General features: G+C 50.7%; 1 protein-coding gene across 1 annotated transcript; it reads left to right on the top strand.

Annotated features, from left to right (window-relative positions):
* Nucleotides 1-2,765: 2,765 nt before the first annotated feature.
* On the top strand, nucleotides 2,766-5,492 carry LOC123056882 (dnaJ protein homolog 1). Its single transcript, XM_044480120.1, has 3 exons — nucleotides 2,766-3,167; nucleotides 3,264-3,619; nucleotides 4,778-5,492. The coding sequence occupies exons 1-3, from the start codon at nucleotides 2,991-2,993 to the stop codon at nucleotides 5,226-5,228; spliced, it is 984 nt and encodes a 327-aa protein (XP_044336055.1). The 5' UTR covers nucleotides 2,766-2,990; the 3' UTR covers nucleotides 5,229-5,492.
* The last annotated feature ends 11,608 nt before the right edge of the window (nucleotides 5,493-17,100 follow it).

The raw sequence follows: 17,100 nt of genomic DNA, 5'->3' as shown, positions 1-17,100 counted from the left end.
ACTAGATGCATTAGCTCAAATCACAGCATATTGCCATGTCATGATCATGCATCATATTGTCGCATATGCATTGATTGTGTTCTTCTCTATTGCCGGTGGTTGTCCTCTCTCGATAGACGGTTTACCGACGCTGTGATCGTTGACACTGATGAAGACCCAATGATATCTTCAGAAGTGTCAGGCAAGCAAAAACCCCTTGTTCATTCCGATACAATCCCACTCTCTCGCTCCTACTCTCGTTTACTACATTAGGACAACAACGATTCAACTGTTACATGCTGCGGTAGTTGAACCCTTTTCCTCTGCATGACCTATCATTGCCACAGTAAATAGATGAAACCCACTAGCATGAGTAGGAGTTGTTTGAGCCCTGATGTGCCTACTCATTCATTCTTGTTTGTCATGCCTGCTACTGCTTAGAGTTGAGTCAGGTCTGATTCATCGGGGATGAATTGGAATGGTGTTGAACATGTACTACTGTGTGTGAGCTAAGTGTGTGAACACGATTTGGTAAAGATAGTGGTGAGAGGCCATGTAGGAGTACATGGTGGGTTGTCTCATTGTAGCCGTCCTCAGGAACTGAGTTCTGTGTTTGTGATCCATGAACAATTACTACCACGCATTGGGCCCAAAACCAATGGACCCTCTCGACTTATTAACTACCATTGCCCTCTGTCCAGGAGTTGCAACTTGTTTCTGGTGTTTGTAGGATATGTGTTGGCGGCCGTGCGTAGCGCTGACCCTAGGGGTGGGCTATGATGCGGTAGATACACCGTGGCACGGTGTACCGATCGCCTGTTTGGTGTCTCGGGAACCCTGCACACATCGTTTGGGGCTGTGAGCGAAACTCCGGTCGGATCTCCTCGTGGATGGAACCCGAATAGGCGATAAACCTGGACTAGAGACTTGTGTGGTTAGTCAGGTCGTGGCCGACTCCCTCGCAAGGCTTCCGCTTGAAGGTTGCCGAGTTACACGATGTGTACATGATGGTAAGTGGCGAGAGCGTGTGTGAAGAAGTACACCCCTGCAGGGTTATAAATGATCTATTCGAATAGCCGTGTCCGCGGTAAAGGACTTCTGGGTTGCCTATAACAGTTCATAGACAAGTGAAAGTGGATACTCTAAAACTCGCAAGATAAGTGTGAGTGCTATGGATGGCCTTCTCGTAGGGAGACGGAAGCGAATCCATAGTGGTGTATTGAATGGTGAATATGTGGACTCGTGTGCGCCACCTCAAAAGAGTTGCTTGTAGTCGTAGTTCAGGTTAGCCACTGAGTCAAAGCTGGCTTGCTGCAGTTAAACTCCACCACTCCCTTTATTGATACCGATGCATATGTAGATAGTTCTGATGTAAGTCTTGCTGGGTACATTTGTACTCACGTTTGCTTAATTTATGTTTTGCAGAGAGACTTCAGTCTCGCTAGTAGTTCCACGTGGACTCCGACGTTTAGCTTGATACCTCAGCTACGATCTTGTGCCCTCGGCAGGATCTGGTAGATAGTCAGATTTCTTAGCCTTTTTCATTTGTAGATGTCTGTACTCAGACATGTTAAGCTTCCGCATGTGCTTTGATTTGTATGCTATGATTGTTGGGTCATGAGACCCATGTTTGTAATATCTCACTCCTCGGAGCCTAATGGATAAATACTTGAGTCGTAGAGTTATGTTGTGATGCCATGTTGTATTTGCACATATCGAGCATATTGTGTATATGATTGAAATGCTTGGTATGTGTGCGATCCGACAATCTAGTTGTTTATCCTTGGCAGCCTCTTTATGGGGAAATGTAGTCTAGTGCTTCCATGGGCCATAGTAGTCCGCTACAGCCCGGTTCACCGGAGTCCTGTTAGCCCAGCACTACTGCTCAGGACACTTGACTGGCCGGCATGTGTTTCACTTCGTTCCTATGTCTGTCCCTTCAGGGAAATGTCATGCGGTGACATCCGGAGTCCTGCCTTGCCTGCTACAGCCAGGGTTCCCCGGAGTCCTGTTAGCTCAGTGCTACAGCCCGGATTCACTCGCTGATGACCGACATGCTCGATGTGATTCATGTATGCCTGTCCCCATAGGTTAGTGCCGCTTTGGGTTCACGACTAGTCATGTCGGCCCGGATTCTCTGTCATATGGATGCTAGCGACACTATCATATATGTGAGCCAAAAGGCGCAAGCGGTCCCGGGCCAGGTAAGGTGGCACCCGTGGGATTACCGTGCGTGAGGCCGCAAAGTGATATGAAGTGTTACATGCTAGATCGGTGTGACTTAGGATTGGAGTCCTGACACGTTGGAAGACCTGCTTTGTCTGTTTACTTCCAAACGAACGCAGACGAACAAGATAGGGTCACGCGTTAGAGTTGGCCTAAGGGCAGTAACCTACGGGGAGGGGCAGTGGCCCGTGGAACCATAGATCGCCTAGGAGTTGCGACATGAAGAGAGAGACGGGGGAGAAAAACTCAACTGCTATAACTCGTTTCTCATCTGCATTTTTTTCAGTCGGAAACTGCATTTCACTAGCGACTGTTCTTTCCCGCGCCCATTGGAAGAGCGCGTGTGCTCCCGTACGTGCGCGGCCAAATAGCCAAATAGGTACAGTCGTCGACGTACGTACGTACCCTGTTGCTGCACGAGGCCGTAGCTGATGCATCTGCATGTTTTGACAACTCTAGGTAGATGATCCATTTCCCCATCAAGCCTCTCGTCCATGTGTGCGACCCAGATCGTGGCCCTTGGCCTACATGTACCTCCGCTCCCGCGCCAACAACCAACCCCGTCACCATCGCGCGCACTCTCTCCCTCTCCCCTCTCCTCTCCTCCCCGGTCCAAATATCCATCCCTACATAGAAGCCACGCATCTCGCGCCCCGTTTCCCCATTATAGCAGAGCACTGAACAGGTCGCAGCACCCCCTCCCGAATTCCCTCGCTCGCTCACTCCACGCGCTGTGCGTTCCTTGGCTGGCCTCGCGCGTCGCCGTCCTCCCGCAGGTGGCGGCAATGGGGAACCCGCCGGAGCTGTACTACCAGCTGCTCAACATCACCAGGGACACGCCCCCGCAGGAGATCAGGGCGGCCTACCGGTGCCTGGTGCGCCAGTGGCACCCCGACAAGCACCCGCCGTCCTCCAAGTCCGAGGCCGAGGACCGGTTCAAGGCCATCACCCAGGCGTACGAGGTGTGTGATCGTCGATCGAGTTGACGCATCTCCTATCTCCTGCTTCGATTGTTGACGCTTGTATTCCACATGGCCGCCGGCTTCCGCTGTCCGCAGGCTCTCCTGGACCAGCAGGAGAACAGGGCGGTGCTCCGGGCGCGCAACGCCGACGAGGGCAGGAGGAGCTGCGCTAGGCCCGAGGAACGCGTTGGCGGCGGCGCGGCGGCAATGGCGCGGGCTCCCGAGAGGGCGGCAAGGACGACCGCCCCAACGCCGCCGGCGCGGGAGTCCCAGAAGGTGTACAGCTCCACGGACATCGGCGGTGGCGGGCGGCGCGCGTTCGCCGAGTTCTCCAGCTACGTGGTGCGCAAGGCGCCGCCGCTGGAGCGCAAGGTGGAGTGCACCCTAGAGGAGCTCTGCGCCGGGTGCAAGAAGGAGGTCAAGTACACCCGCGACGTTGTCACCAAGAACGGGTAAGCCATCACGCCACGATGACGTGGAACCGTACACAAAAGAAAACATCCATATCTCCAGATCTGTCGCTCACCTGAGACAACATCATTACCGTTTATCGATAGTTCCATATGCTACTCCCATATTATGATAGTCACAGTATCACACTACAGTATGCATGCTATTATTATTTTCGACAAAGGATGAATTTTATTCACTTAAAATGAAGCATCAAAGAGGATATAAACACAACATGCACTATAATTTATGGTTGTCTTTTCATTTACAAATTCAGTTTATATTTTTGTGGTCAGACATCCATCGTAGCATATACTTACAAGAAAGGGCGTGTCAGACTAGATTCAGATGAATGTGTGTGTGCCTACTTGATGATGAGCAAGAATAATCTCGGCACGGTTTAACATGCGGTCTACACAATGCTTGCTTGAAAGTTCAGGCTAGACAAACAGAGCTGTTAAGTACTGTGACACCAAGTCAGCTTGATGCTCAATTATGTAGTGTACCTCTCAAGAAATAGGTGTTTAAATAGCAATCTGTTCAACCCCCATCAAGGGACACACTTTAAAACACAGGACACTGGTAGTCTGGTACAGTCTTTCAGGCCATGGGCCAGTTTCTCCAGCATGCCACAGACTGCATTTATCACTAAATCACATATGCTAGAGATGAAATGTTCAGTCCCCCCCTATGGTTGTCTGCAAGATGATTATCCTCACTAATCACTAACAAACTAACTACTCCCTCCATAATGAAATATAAGAACGTTTTGATCATTACTATAATATTATGCCACAATTCAGTAGAAGATTCTTAGCCGGACACTCTCTCTGTTTTAGTGATCTAAACGTTCTTATATTTCTTTACGAAGAGAGTAATACTTAAGAGGCAATACTAGCGTACTCATAATGTACTTAAGAACTCATGTTTGGTTGAATACCTCTATTTTGGAGGCTATCACCTGTCGAAATGCGTGGGATGGTCCTTGAGGGGCAGGGCATTAGGTGGTGTGTAATTCATGTATGCTGCCTGCATGTGAGGGTGCTGGCCTATCTAGCTGGTACCGGAGAGACAGTGACCCTATTCGTACCACCTGATCGCATTTTTTTACGCTACTGACCAGTGACCATGGCCTGCATGATTTGGTCCCTGACTAGCAGGCTGATCGCCAAGAAGGAGGTGACGCAGATCATCCGGGTGAAGCCCGGGTGGAAGAAGGGGACCAAGGTGACGGTCGAGGGCATGGGCAACGAGCGCCCCGGCTGCCTCCCCGGCGACGCCGTCTTCACCGTGTCGGCCAGGACGCACAAGGCGTTCAAGCGGCAGGGCGACGACCTAGTGCTCAAGGCGGAGGTGCCGCTGGTGAGCGCGCTCACCGGCTGGTCCTTCTCGTTCCGCCTGCTCGGCGGCGAGAAGGTCAGCTGGTCGTTCCGCGACGAGGTCATCCGCCCCGGGTACGAGAAGGTGGTGAGGGGCGAGGGCATGCCCGTCGTCGGCGGCAAGAAGGGCGCGCGCGGGGACCTGCGGGTCAAGTTCGACGTGGTGTTCCCCGATAACCTCACCGGCGAGCAGCGGAGGGGCCTCGTCGAGATCCTGAGGGGCTGCCCCTGAAGCACCGGACCGAGAGCGGAGCGGAGCAGCCTGCGTACCGGAGAGTGAAAATTTTGTCGCGCGGTCATGTTAATACGCTTTGGGACGGAACAGAGCTGATCGATGATGTCCTTGTACATAGAGATTTTGAATATGAGATGTGAGCGACCCTCTTGGTTCTGCAGATGGAAGGATCGATAATACACACATGGACGGTGGTTGCAACTTGCATGAGCAATGATTTTTGGCATTTTGCATCTTCATTCACATCGCTTCATTAATTCCTTTTTGAAGCCTAGCTGCGTCCTTTGGGGCGTCCTACGGCCGTGCAAATCGCTGGGAACGCATGGTGCTTTTCGCTTGCTATGAACATCTTGTATTATTTGTTGGTGCTGCCTGGCTAGAGCAACTTTGGACAATCTCAAAATACTTAACACCCAAGAATTTCTTGGTATCATGAGCGTGGAATCTAACCCATTCCCAAAACGTAAGTCCCAAAAGAGATTCATTTTGCTAAACTATCCTTGTTTTTAATTTAAAACACCATACAAACTTCAGTTCAAACACAATTTCCTAAGGGTTAATTAGTATCACACGCTCAACAATTAGAAGAACATCCATTTGATAACACCCAACGGCCAACACAACCTAACATAGGCAGCAAGTCCTATTAGACTGCATGATTCAGGACGGTCCACTACTGTAGGAATACCTAGCAGTGAAGGGCGCAAAAATGCGAGCTGTGATGGGCCAAGCTGTCACGGGCGCCCGCCACCGACCTCCCGCCACTACTATAACCGTATCAGTTGCCGACGCTTGTCCGTCACTGGTAGAGCCTCTATAGTGGCGGGCAAAGCGTATTCGCCAGCCACCGATGGAGTCTCTGCAGTGACGGGCAGAGCGTATTTTCCCACCACTATTTATTCATGTTGCAACGGCGGGCTTATTGAGCGTCTGCCACTGAAAGCTTAGGCATGCAAATTTAAAAAAATGCAGCCACGGCAACAATTGTGCTGCCATGGCTGCATTTTGCATAAATTCAATTTAAGAAACTCAGTACTAGAAGCAAATAAAGCACGCATTATATGCTTAGGCATGCAAGTTCACTAGGTAATTAGCACTCTCCATAACAACTGTTAACACTTCAAATTTATTCCAGTTAACAAACCAACATCAAAGTATCACAGGCATCTTAACTAAGTAACTAAGAGTTCATCGGCTTGGAGATATTTGACTTGCACCTTGTTTCTAAATAAGGTCTACAACAACCACCATCTTAAAGTTGTTGTTTTTGTTGTTCCTTATCGCGATGACCACTACTGTGTCAACCCTTAGTCATCTCTTTTCCTTCAGAATTCCCACCAGCCAACCGCATAGAGTGATATGCGACCGTCTGTGTCCGTCTTGTATTGAACGCTGGTGACATGACCTGTTGCTCCAATGTGTACTCCAGCCATGTCGGCAGCAGGGATGCCCTCACCAGAAATCATCTTCATAGGTAATTTCTATGATACCCATAACTAAAGGCAAAATAGAGCACACAATGTCAGACATCTCACCATATAGTGTTATGAACAAAAAAGAGAGAAAAGATACAAAACATAACATGGTGTGTTTCACGATGTTGGTCTTAGTAAAACGGTGCATAAATGGCCTCCCCAAGTAGTGCACACTTGATGGTAGGATCACGATGAGATTGTCCTTCTCATCCTCGGTAAGCTCTTTCATTCTTTGAGAGAAAATTGTAGAATTGTACGGATCATCATCGTCATCACCTCCCCTACCCTCATCATCTTCCTCATCGTCATGCTCCTTGCTATTGTCATCCTGGCTAGCATCATCATCATCATCCTTATCATCCTGGCCATTGTCATCATCATCTTCGTCAAACTCATCATCTTGGTCGGAGAAATACTCAAAACTTAACTTGTTGACCACTTTCTTCAAGTAAAAGCATATGTACTCTCCCCCATTGAGCTTATTATTTGAAATGTACTCGTTCCACCCATCGCCTCTTATGATGGTTTTATCCTTTTATTTACAAACATCAATTTTGTACGATTGTCCTTGACCATCCGAAAAGTTGAAATTTTCATCGATTAAATTTTGAATTGGACCCTTAGGTTGCATGGGATACACTATGTAACAATCAAGAATAATGAAGTTAATAATCAATGGTATGCACAGTATAAGAATTCAGCAAATGGTTAGAATTGAATGATAAACATTGTTACCACATATTTTTTTGAATCCCTCCCTCAAGAAGAGCCCGATTTCTACTGCATGGGATAAACTATCTCTACAGAGATTTTTGCACACATTGCAGACCTTACGGACCATGATCCCCACTTAAAGAAGTTAAACACTGTTATCATCGGTGCGCAGTTATGAAGTAATATTGAGAAGCGGCATAAAAATCGGCAAAAAAATGTCATCGCAATGAGGTATGATCACATATCTTACCAACACCGTTACAACCAGGTAGTACGACGATATATATAAGCAGTTTTATCACATCTACAACATAAGGTGCCGGGCAGTGCTGCTCCAGGAGGAACATGTTGTACCGTTGTTCCTCCCGCGCTTGCTGGAATGCCGACAATGGCACCGGTGCAGGCTGCACCTCCGCCATGGCGGCATTGAACTGCGCCTTCTCCATGGTGAATCCGACGTGCACAGGAGGCGTGGGAGTCGGGGCGGAGTTGTCGGAGCCCGTCTCCATGCATCATGGTGTCGTCGGAGACCTCGAGCGAGCTGGCCGTCAAGCCGTCCTCGATTTGTTGGGAAACGTTGCATGGAAAACAAAAAAATTCTACGCTCACGTAATGATCTGTCCATGGAGATGCATAGCAATGAGGGGGAGAGTGTGTCTACGTACCCTCGTAGACCGTAAGCGGAAGCGTTTAACAACGCGGTTGACGTAGTTGAACTTCTACGCGCTCCAACCGATCAAGTACCGAACGCACGACACCTCCGCGTTCTGCACGCCTTCAGCTCGGTGATGTCCTCCGCCTTCTTGATCCAGCAAGACGACAAGGTAGTAGATGAGTTCCGACAGCACGATGGCGTGGTGACAATGATGGTGAAGTGATCTCCGCAGGGCTTCACCTAAGCACTACAAAAATGACCGAGGGAGTAAAAAGTGGACAGGGGGCGCGGCACACGGCTAAGACAATGTTGTGTCCTTGTGTGGCGCCCCTCCCCACATATATATAGGTGGGTGGGGAGGGGAGGCAGCCTAGGGCAGCTAGGGGGCGCCACGAGGGGCTGGCCGCCGGCCCTAGGGCTCCTGCCCTCCTGCCCCCCCTTTCCTTGTATGAAGAAGGGGGAATGAAAGAGGGGGGAGAGGGAAGGAAGGGGGGTCCTACTCCACACTTTCCTTTCCCTCCCCTCTTTCCTTATCCTCCTCATAGGGCCGGCCTCTATAGGGGCACACCAGCCCCTTGTGGGCTGGTGTGTTCCCTCTCTTGGCCCATAAGGCCCATAGCTTTGCTGGGGTGCCCGAAACTCCTTTCTGGTGACCCGATAAGTACCCGGTACCCTCCAAAACACTTCCGGTGTCCGAATACTACCGTCCTATATATCAATCTTTACCTCTCAACAATTTTGAGACTACTCGTCATGTCTGTGATCTCATCCGGGACCCCGAACAACCTTTGATCACCAAATCACATAACTCATATAACACTATATCGTCAATGAACGTTAAGTGTGCGGACCCTATGGGTACGAGAACTATGTAGACATGACCAAGATACCTCTCCGGTTAATAACCAATAGCACAACCCGAATGCCCATATTGGCTCCTACATATTCTACAAAGATCTTTGTCGGTCGAACCGTTATGACAACATACGTAATTCCCTTTGTCCATCGGTATGTTACTTGCCCGAGATTCGATCGTTGGTATCTTCATACCTAGTTCAATCTCGTTACCGGCAAGTCTCTTTACTCATTCCATAATACATCACCTAGTGACCAACTCCTTAGTCATTTGCTTGCAAGCTTATGATGTGTATTTGTTGGGGAACGCAATATTTCAAAATTAGCCTATGATCACGCAAGATTTATCTAGGAGAAGCATAGCAACGAGCGGGGAGAGTGTGTGCACGTACCCTCGTAGATCGAAAGCGAAAGCGTTAAGTAACGCGGTTGATGTAGTCGACCGTCTTCGCGATCCAACCGATCAAGTACCGAACGCACGGCACCTCCGCGATCTGTACATGTTCAGCTTGGTGATGTCCCTCAAACTCTAGATCCAGCTGAGACCGAGGGAGAGTTTCATCAGCATGACGGCATGGTGACGGTGATGATGAAGTTACGATGCAGGGCTTCGCCTAATCACTATGACAATATGACCGAGGTGGAAATCTGTGGAGGGGGGCACCGCACACGGCTAAGAAATCAACTTGTGTCTATGTGGTAGCCCCCTCCCCCGTATATAAAGGAGTGGAGGAGGGGGCCGGCCGGCCTCCTATGGCGCGCCCCAAGGGGGGAATCCTACTCCTACTAGGAGTAGGTTCCCCCCTTTCCTAGTCCAACTAGGAGGGGGAAGGAAGGGAAGAGGGAGAGAAAGGAAAGGGGGCGGCCCCCCTCCCAATTCGGATTGGGCTTGGGGGCGCGCCCCTCCTCTTGGCCGCCTCCTCCTCTCTTCCACTAAATCCCATGTAGGCCCATTAAGCCCCCGGGGTGTTCTGGTAACCCCCCGGTACTCCGGAAAATTCTCAAACTAATTTGAAACCTTTCCGGTGTCCAAACATAACCATCCAATATATCAATCTTCATGTCTCGACCATTTCAAGACTCCTCGTCATGTCCGTGATCACATCCGGGACTCTGAACAACCTTCGGTACATCAAATCACATAAACTCATAATATCAATCGTCATCGAACGTTAAGCGTGCGGGCCCTACGGGTTCGAGAACTATGTAGACATGACCGAGACTCATCTTCGGTCAATAACCAATAGCGGAGCCTGGATGCTCATATTGGTTCCTACATATTCTACGAAGATCCTTATTGGTCAAACCGCACAACAACATACGTTGTTCCCTTTGTCATCGGTATGTTACTTACCCGATATTTGATCGTCGGTATCATCATACCTAGTTCAATATCGTTACCGGCAAGTCTCTTTACTCGTTCCGTAATGCAACATCCCGCAACTAACTCATTAGTTACATTGCTTGCAAGGCTTATAGTGATGTGCATTACCGAGAGGGCCCAGAGATACCTCTCCGACAATCGGAGTGACAAATCCTAATCTCAATCTATGCCAACTCAAAAAACACCATCGGAGACACCTGTAGAGCATCTTTATAATCACCCAGTTATGTTGTGACGTTTGATAGCACACAAAGTGTTCCTTCGGTATTCGAGAGTTGCATAATCTCATAGTCATAGGAACATGTATAAGTCATGAAGAAAGCAATAGCAATAAACTAAGCGATCAAATTGCTAAGCTAACGGATGGGTCAAGTCAATCACATCATTCTCTAATGATGTGATCCCGTTTATCAAATCACAACTCATATCCATGGCTAGGAAACTTAACCATTTTTGATTAACGAGCTAGTCAAGTAGAGGCATACTAGTGACACTCTGTTTGTCTGTGTATTGACACATGTATTAAGTTTCCGGTTAATACAATTCTAGCATGAATAATAAACATTTATCATGATATAAGGAAATATAAATAACAACTTTATTATTGCCTCTAGGGCATATTTCCTTCAGTCTCCCACTTGCACTAGAGTCAATAATCTAGATTACATTGTAATGATTCTAACACCCATGGAGTCTTGGTGCTGATCATGTTTTTTTCGTGAGAGAGTCTTAGTCAACGGGTCTGCAACATTCAGATCCGTATGTATCTTGCAAATCTCTATGTCTCCTTCCTTGACTTGATCGTGGATGGAATTGAAGCATCTGTTGATGTGCTTGGTTCTCATGTGAAATCTGGATTCCTTTGCCAAGGCAATTGCACCAGTATTGTCATAAAAGATTTTCATTGGACCTGATGCACTAGGTATGACACCTAGATCGGATATGAACTCCTTCATCTAGACTCCTTCATTCGATGCTTCTGAAGCAGTTATGTACTCCGCTTCGCACGTAGATCCCACCACGACGCTCTGCTTGGAACTGCACCAACTTATAGCTCCTCCATTTAATAAAAATACGTATCCGATCTGTGACTTAGAGTCATCTGGATCAATGTCAAAGCTTGCATCGACGTAACCATTTACGACAAGCTCTTTGTCACCTCCATAAATGAGCAACATATCCTTAGTCCTTTTTAGGTATTTTAGGATGTTACGATGTCCAGTGATCAACTCCTGGATTACTTTGGTACCTCCCTACTAAACTAATAGCAAGGCACACATCAGGTCTTGTACACAGCATTGCATACATGATAGAACCTATGGCTGAAGCATATGGAATGACTTTCATTTTCTCTCTATCTTCTGCAGTGGTCGGGCATTGAGTCTGACTCAACTTCACACCTTGTAACACAGGAAAGAACCATTTCTTTGCTTGATCCATTTTGAACTTCTTCAAAACTTTATCAAGGTATGTGCTTTGTGAAAGTCCAATTAAGCATCTTGATTGTCGGATCTCGGGTTCCGGCAAAACCCTCAAGGTTTGAACATTGGGGTCCGCACGAAGATCTCCCCCTACCAACTCACGCCCTCAACCTCGCCACGATCTCAAAGGCAAGCTCGACGAACTCGCAACACAAGAGACACAAGATTTATACTGGTTCGGGCCACCGTTGTGGTGTAATACCCTACTCCAGTGTGGTGGATTGCCTCTCGAGCTAAGGATGAACAGTACAAGGGGAAGAACAACCTCCTGAGGTGAGGTGTTCTTGTGCTTGGTGGGTGTGAGGATGGGTTGGATCTAGTCGAAGATGAGATGGATGAGGCCCAGTTCGCCTCCTACTGTGGTGGCTAGTCCTATTTATAGAGGCCCTAGTCCTCTCCCCAAATATTGAGCAGGAAGGAAGCCAACAACGGACAATTTGAAGGGGGGCAGCTAGTACAAGTTATCTGACAAAAGCAGTCTTCGCCTGCCAAAGGCTCTGGTGGTGACGCCGCCTTGGGCTCCATGGTGACCTCCGTCTTGCCGTCCTACTGGTCTTGATCTCGTTGCACCGATATGGAAACCTTTGCTTGATGCCTCGGTACTCCTCGCCTGCACTTGCCTCCTTAGCACCAAAGAGGAAACAAGGACACTGTGCGCGCTGGCGCCCGCCTGGTCTCGATTGTCATGGATCACGTCATTGGAACCTCGCGAGGTTTGCCTTGCCTTGATCTCTCCGCCCCTCGCGAGCCAGCCTAGTGAGGCCGCTCCCGAGGAGGTCTTGTATCGTCCGCCTCGCGAGGCTTGGCCCCTCGCGAGGGTCTTGAATGCTTGTTGGTGAAGATGGGCCGTACGGGCCTGCTCACAGAGCCATGCCGTGGGCCGCAGGCAGGCAAGTCTGGGGACCCCCGTTCCTAGAACGCCGACAGTAGCCCCCGGGCCTGAGGCACGCTCGGGCTTGGTTTCGAGGTGAAGCCAAAGGGCAAGTGCGGAGCACCGCGGGCCCCAATAGCCTGTGTCCTTGGTCGACGCGTGGTGATTGATTGGACGTGGGCGTCTCCGCTTCCCCACGTTGCCTCAGCAACTGCCAGACTTGACGAGTCCCCACTGCATGCAAGGAAAAACCATCATACCTGTGATTGTGGGGAGCGCTGGTTGGCCTTCTTCTGCTATAAATGGGGAGGGGGCAGAGCTCCCGTCGCCCATCTCTTCCCATTCCGCTAGCTTCTCCCCCTTTGCTCCATTGCTAGTAGTAACACCAATGGAGCCCATCCGAAGGTTTTCCGCTGTAGAGAAAGGAAAGACTCCCCGCGACGAGCCAGGCCCGCTCCCAGTGAAGAAGAGGCCGGTCCACCGTCGTGACGTGGTGGTGATGCAGGAGGTGACAAGGCCTTGGTAAGAGCGGCCTCCTCCTGGGTATCCGTTACCCCTGTATGCCCAAGCCGAGGGCTCAGGAGGAAGAGGCGGCGATTGGCACCGCGCATGCCGCGGCCATGGTCGTCGTACCGTGGTGGCTCGCGTCGCTGCCCCTGGAGTCCATGCCGCGGACTCCTCGCGCGAACTTGTGTTGTGGGCGGCGATGCCTTCGAGCTCTTGGATCTGCTTCCCTTCCTTCTTCTTTGCCGAGACGCCGCCGAGGGGGTCCCTCGAGCTTTGGCTGCAGCATGCCGACTGCGATGCGCCGGTGACTAGGGCGGAAGGTGAAGGCAGAGGAAGCCGAACTTGACGCGAAGGCAAAGGTTCTGACCGAGGACCGCGCGACCTTCGCACTCCTCGAGGAGAGGTCTCGCGTGGCGCTGAAGACACTCTATGAGAAGGGCTTGGAGAAGCCGCTAACCACCGACGAGGACGGCCCCGCCCAGCTGCTCCCCTACTTGGTCGAGGCGCTCGAGGAAGTCATGGGCGTCATCGGTCCCATGGCAGAGGGAGAAGCTCGCGTCCTTTCTTCAGCTGCGCTGATGCGTGTCTTCAGCCACCTCCATCTTCACGACCCTACAGCTTGCCCTGATGAGTTGCTAGAGCGTGTGGCTGATGAACACTGCGCAGCCGTAAAAGGCCAGGTGGAAGCCCTGCTGAAGAAGTTTCATGCCTTCGACCGAAGGCGCCACCATTCCTGCAGCTCCGACCGGTGGCCAAGACGAAGGCGACGTCATCAAGGGAGGAGCGCCTATCGCGGGCGTCGGTGGTGTCCAGGGATGACTTGCGGCTCCTTTCCAGTTTCATTCCTGCAACATGCATCACGCTTCGTGGAGGCGTTAAACTTGCGTTGGTATTGTGAGAACAATATGTCTTGTAATATTTGCTTGAGATTTTGCGATTTTCCCCCTATTTGCTTTACGTTCTACGTCGGCAGGGCCCGGCCCCGCGCATACCTCAGCCGCTGTTGGATCGTCCGGAGACCCGGACGGGACCAAGGGGTGAGGGGCTACGTGACCAGTTAGGCCCCTGAGTCGCGATGCTCAGGAGTCCCCCTTGACGCGCAAACAGCTTATAGAAAGGAGACACGAGGATAGGTTTAGCATTCTACGTCGGCAGGGCCCGGCCGCGCGCATACCTCAGCCGCCATTGGGTCGTCCATAGACCAGGATGAGACCAAGGGGTGAGGGGCTACATGATCAGTTAGGCTCCTGAGTAGCGATGCTCAGGAGTCCCCCTTGACGTGCAAACAGGTTATAGGAAGGAGACGCGAGGATAGGTTTAGTGTTCTACGTCGGCAGGGCCCGGCCGCGCGCATATCTCATCCACCGTTGGGTCGTCCGGAGACCAGGACGAGACCAAGGGGTGAGGGGCTACGTGACCAGTTAGGCTCCTGAGTCGCGATGCTCAGGAGTCCCCCTTGACGCACAAACAACCTTCATACATTTTCCCTCGCCGAGGCTCGGCTCGAGAGGGATGCGCGACGACCAGGTCCAAGGGACCTGGTTGGGTTGCGTACGCTTGGGCGTGACCCAAGCGCAACCCCGTGCCTAGCCCCCTCGCGCGATTCTCCCGAGGTGAGCTGTTGCGGTGAGGACGAACATTGACCTCAAGGGCTCCCTGAAGTTGATACGAGCGTGGGGCCGCCTTCAGTTGTTTATCACCAGCGCGGAGCATAGCGCTTCCGCACTTGCACGGGCATAGCCGCTCCTCGGCAGTGTCGACGACCATCGCGGAGCATGGTGCTTCCACTGGTACAGCCCCACCCTAACACGTGGCTTGCATGGCAGGGCTAGACGAGGTATGTTTGGGCACTCGTGACCCAGTGCAGGACTCACGAGGCCCTACCTCAAGGCGGGTTGCGCCTGGTCTGATTCTTGTTCACTTTGGTGGTCTTGGAAGGTGGTTAGACAACCTGCGCTGAACGAATCTCCTGAGGTTATCGCGTGAGAAGGCCAAGCACCAACGGCCCCAGGAGGTGACGTGAACGGGACCGGCCCACTAGACAGAGCTCAACCATTGGATTTATCGACGCTGCAGGGACGGGCCCGAGCACAGACACCATGTCTAACCTTTGTTGGGGAACGTAGCAGAATTTTAAAATTTTCTACGCATCACCAAGATCAATCTATGGAGTCATCTAGCAACGAGGGAAATGGGAGTGCATCTACATACCCTTGTAGATCGCGAGCAGAAGCATTCAAGAGAACGGGGTTCATGGAGTCGTACTCGTCGTGATCCAAATCACCGATGACCAAGTGCCGAATGGACGACACCTCCGCATTCAACACACGTACGGTTGGGAAGACGTCTCCTCCTTATTGATCCAAGAAGGGGAAGGAGAGGTTGATGGAGATCCAGCAACACGACGGCGTGGTGGTGGAAGCAGCGGTGATCTCGGCAGGGCTTCGCCAAGCTCCAACGAGAGAGAGAGAGGTGTTACGAGGGGAGAGGGAGGCGCCAAGGGCTTGGGTATGGCTGCCCTCCCCCCCCACTATATATAGGGCCCCTAGGGGGGGCGCCGTCCCTAGGAGATGGGATCTCCAAGGGGGGCGGCGGCCAAGGGGGACTTGCCCCCCAAGCCAAGTGGGGCGCCCCCCACCCCTAGGGTTTCCAACCCTAGGCGCAGGGGGAGGACCATGTGGGGCGCACCAGCACACCAGGGGCTGGTTCCCCTCCCGCTTCAGCCCATGGGGCCCTCCGGGATAGGTGGCCCCACCCGGTGGACCCCCGGGACCCTTCCGGTGGTCCCTGTACAATACTGATTACCCCTGAAACTTTCCCGATAGCCGAAACTGGACTTCCTATATATAAATCTTCACCTCCGGACCATTTCGGAACTCCTCGTGACGTCCGGGATCTCATCCGGGACTTCGAACAACTTTCGGGTTACCGCATACTAATATCCCTACAACCCTAGCATCACCAACCTTAAGTGTGTAGACCCTACGGGTTCGGAAGACATGCAGACATGACCGAGACGACTCTCCGGTCAATAACCAACATCGGGATCTGGATACCCATGTTGGCTCCCACATGTTCCATGATGATCTCATCGGATGAACCACGATGTCGAGGATTCAATCAATCCCGTATTCAATTTCCTTTGTCAATCGGTACGTTACTTGCCCGAGATTCGATCGTCGGTATCCCAATACCTCATTCAATCTCGTTACCGGCAAGTCACTTTACTCGTACCATAATGCATGATCCAGTGACCAAACACTTGGTCACATTGAGCTCATTATGATGATGCATTACCGAGTGGGCCCAGAGATACCTCTCCGTCATACGGAGTGACAAATCCCAGTCTCGATCCGTGTTAACCCAATAGATGCTTTCGGGGATACCTGTAGTATACCTTTATAGTCACCCAGTTATGTTGTGACGTTTGGTACACCCAAAGCACTCCTACGACATCCGGGAGTTACACGATCTCATGGTCTAAGTAAATGATACTTGACATTGGAAAAGCTCTAGCAGATGAACTACACGATCTTGTGCTATGCTTAGGATTGGGTCTTGTCCATCACATCATTCTCCTAATGATGTGATCCCGTTATCAATGACATCTAATGTCCATTGTCAGGAAACCATGACTATCTGTTGATCAACGAGCTAGTCAACTAGAGGCTCACTAGGGACATGTTATGGTCTATGTATTCACACATGTATTATGATTTCCGGATAACACAATTATAGCATGAATAATAGACAATTATCATGAACAAGGAAATATAGTAATAATCATTTAATTATTGCCTCTAGGGCATATTTCCAACAGTCTCCCACTTGCACTAGAGTCAATAATCTAGTTACATTGTGATGAATTGAATTCCCACAGAGTTCTGGTGTTGATCATGTTTTGCTCGCGGACGAGGTTTAGTCAAC

This window comes from Triticum aestivum, chromosome 1A (assembly GCF_018294505.1).
Source record: "Triticum aestivum cultivar Chinese Spring chromosome 1A, IWGSC CS RefSeq v2.1, whole genome shotgun sequence".
In the NCBI taxonomy this organism is placed as follows: Eukaryota; Viridiplantae; Streptophyta; class Magnoliopsida; order Poales; family Poaceae; genus Triticum; species Triticum aestivum.
Note: the sequence above shows the minus strand (reverse complement) of the source record. Positions and strands in the feature narration are given on the sequence as shown.

Bases quoted from the DNA above. Each gene is read 5' to 3' on its own strand.
- LOC123056882 (XM_044480120.1), top strand. From the start codon at position 2,991: ATGGGGAACCCGCCGGAGCTGTACTACCAGCTGCTCAACATCACCAGG. The intron at 3,168-3,263 runs GTGTGTGATCGT...CGCTGTCCGCAG, and splicing joins CCATCACCCAGGCGTACGAG to GCTCTCCTGGACCAGCAGGA. The intron at 3,620-4,777 runs GTAAGCCATCAC...CCTGACTAGCAG, and splicing joins GACGTTGTCACCAAGAACGG to GCTGATCGCCAAGAAGGAGG.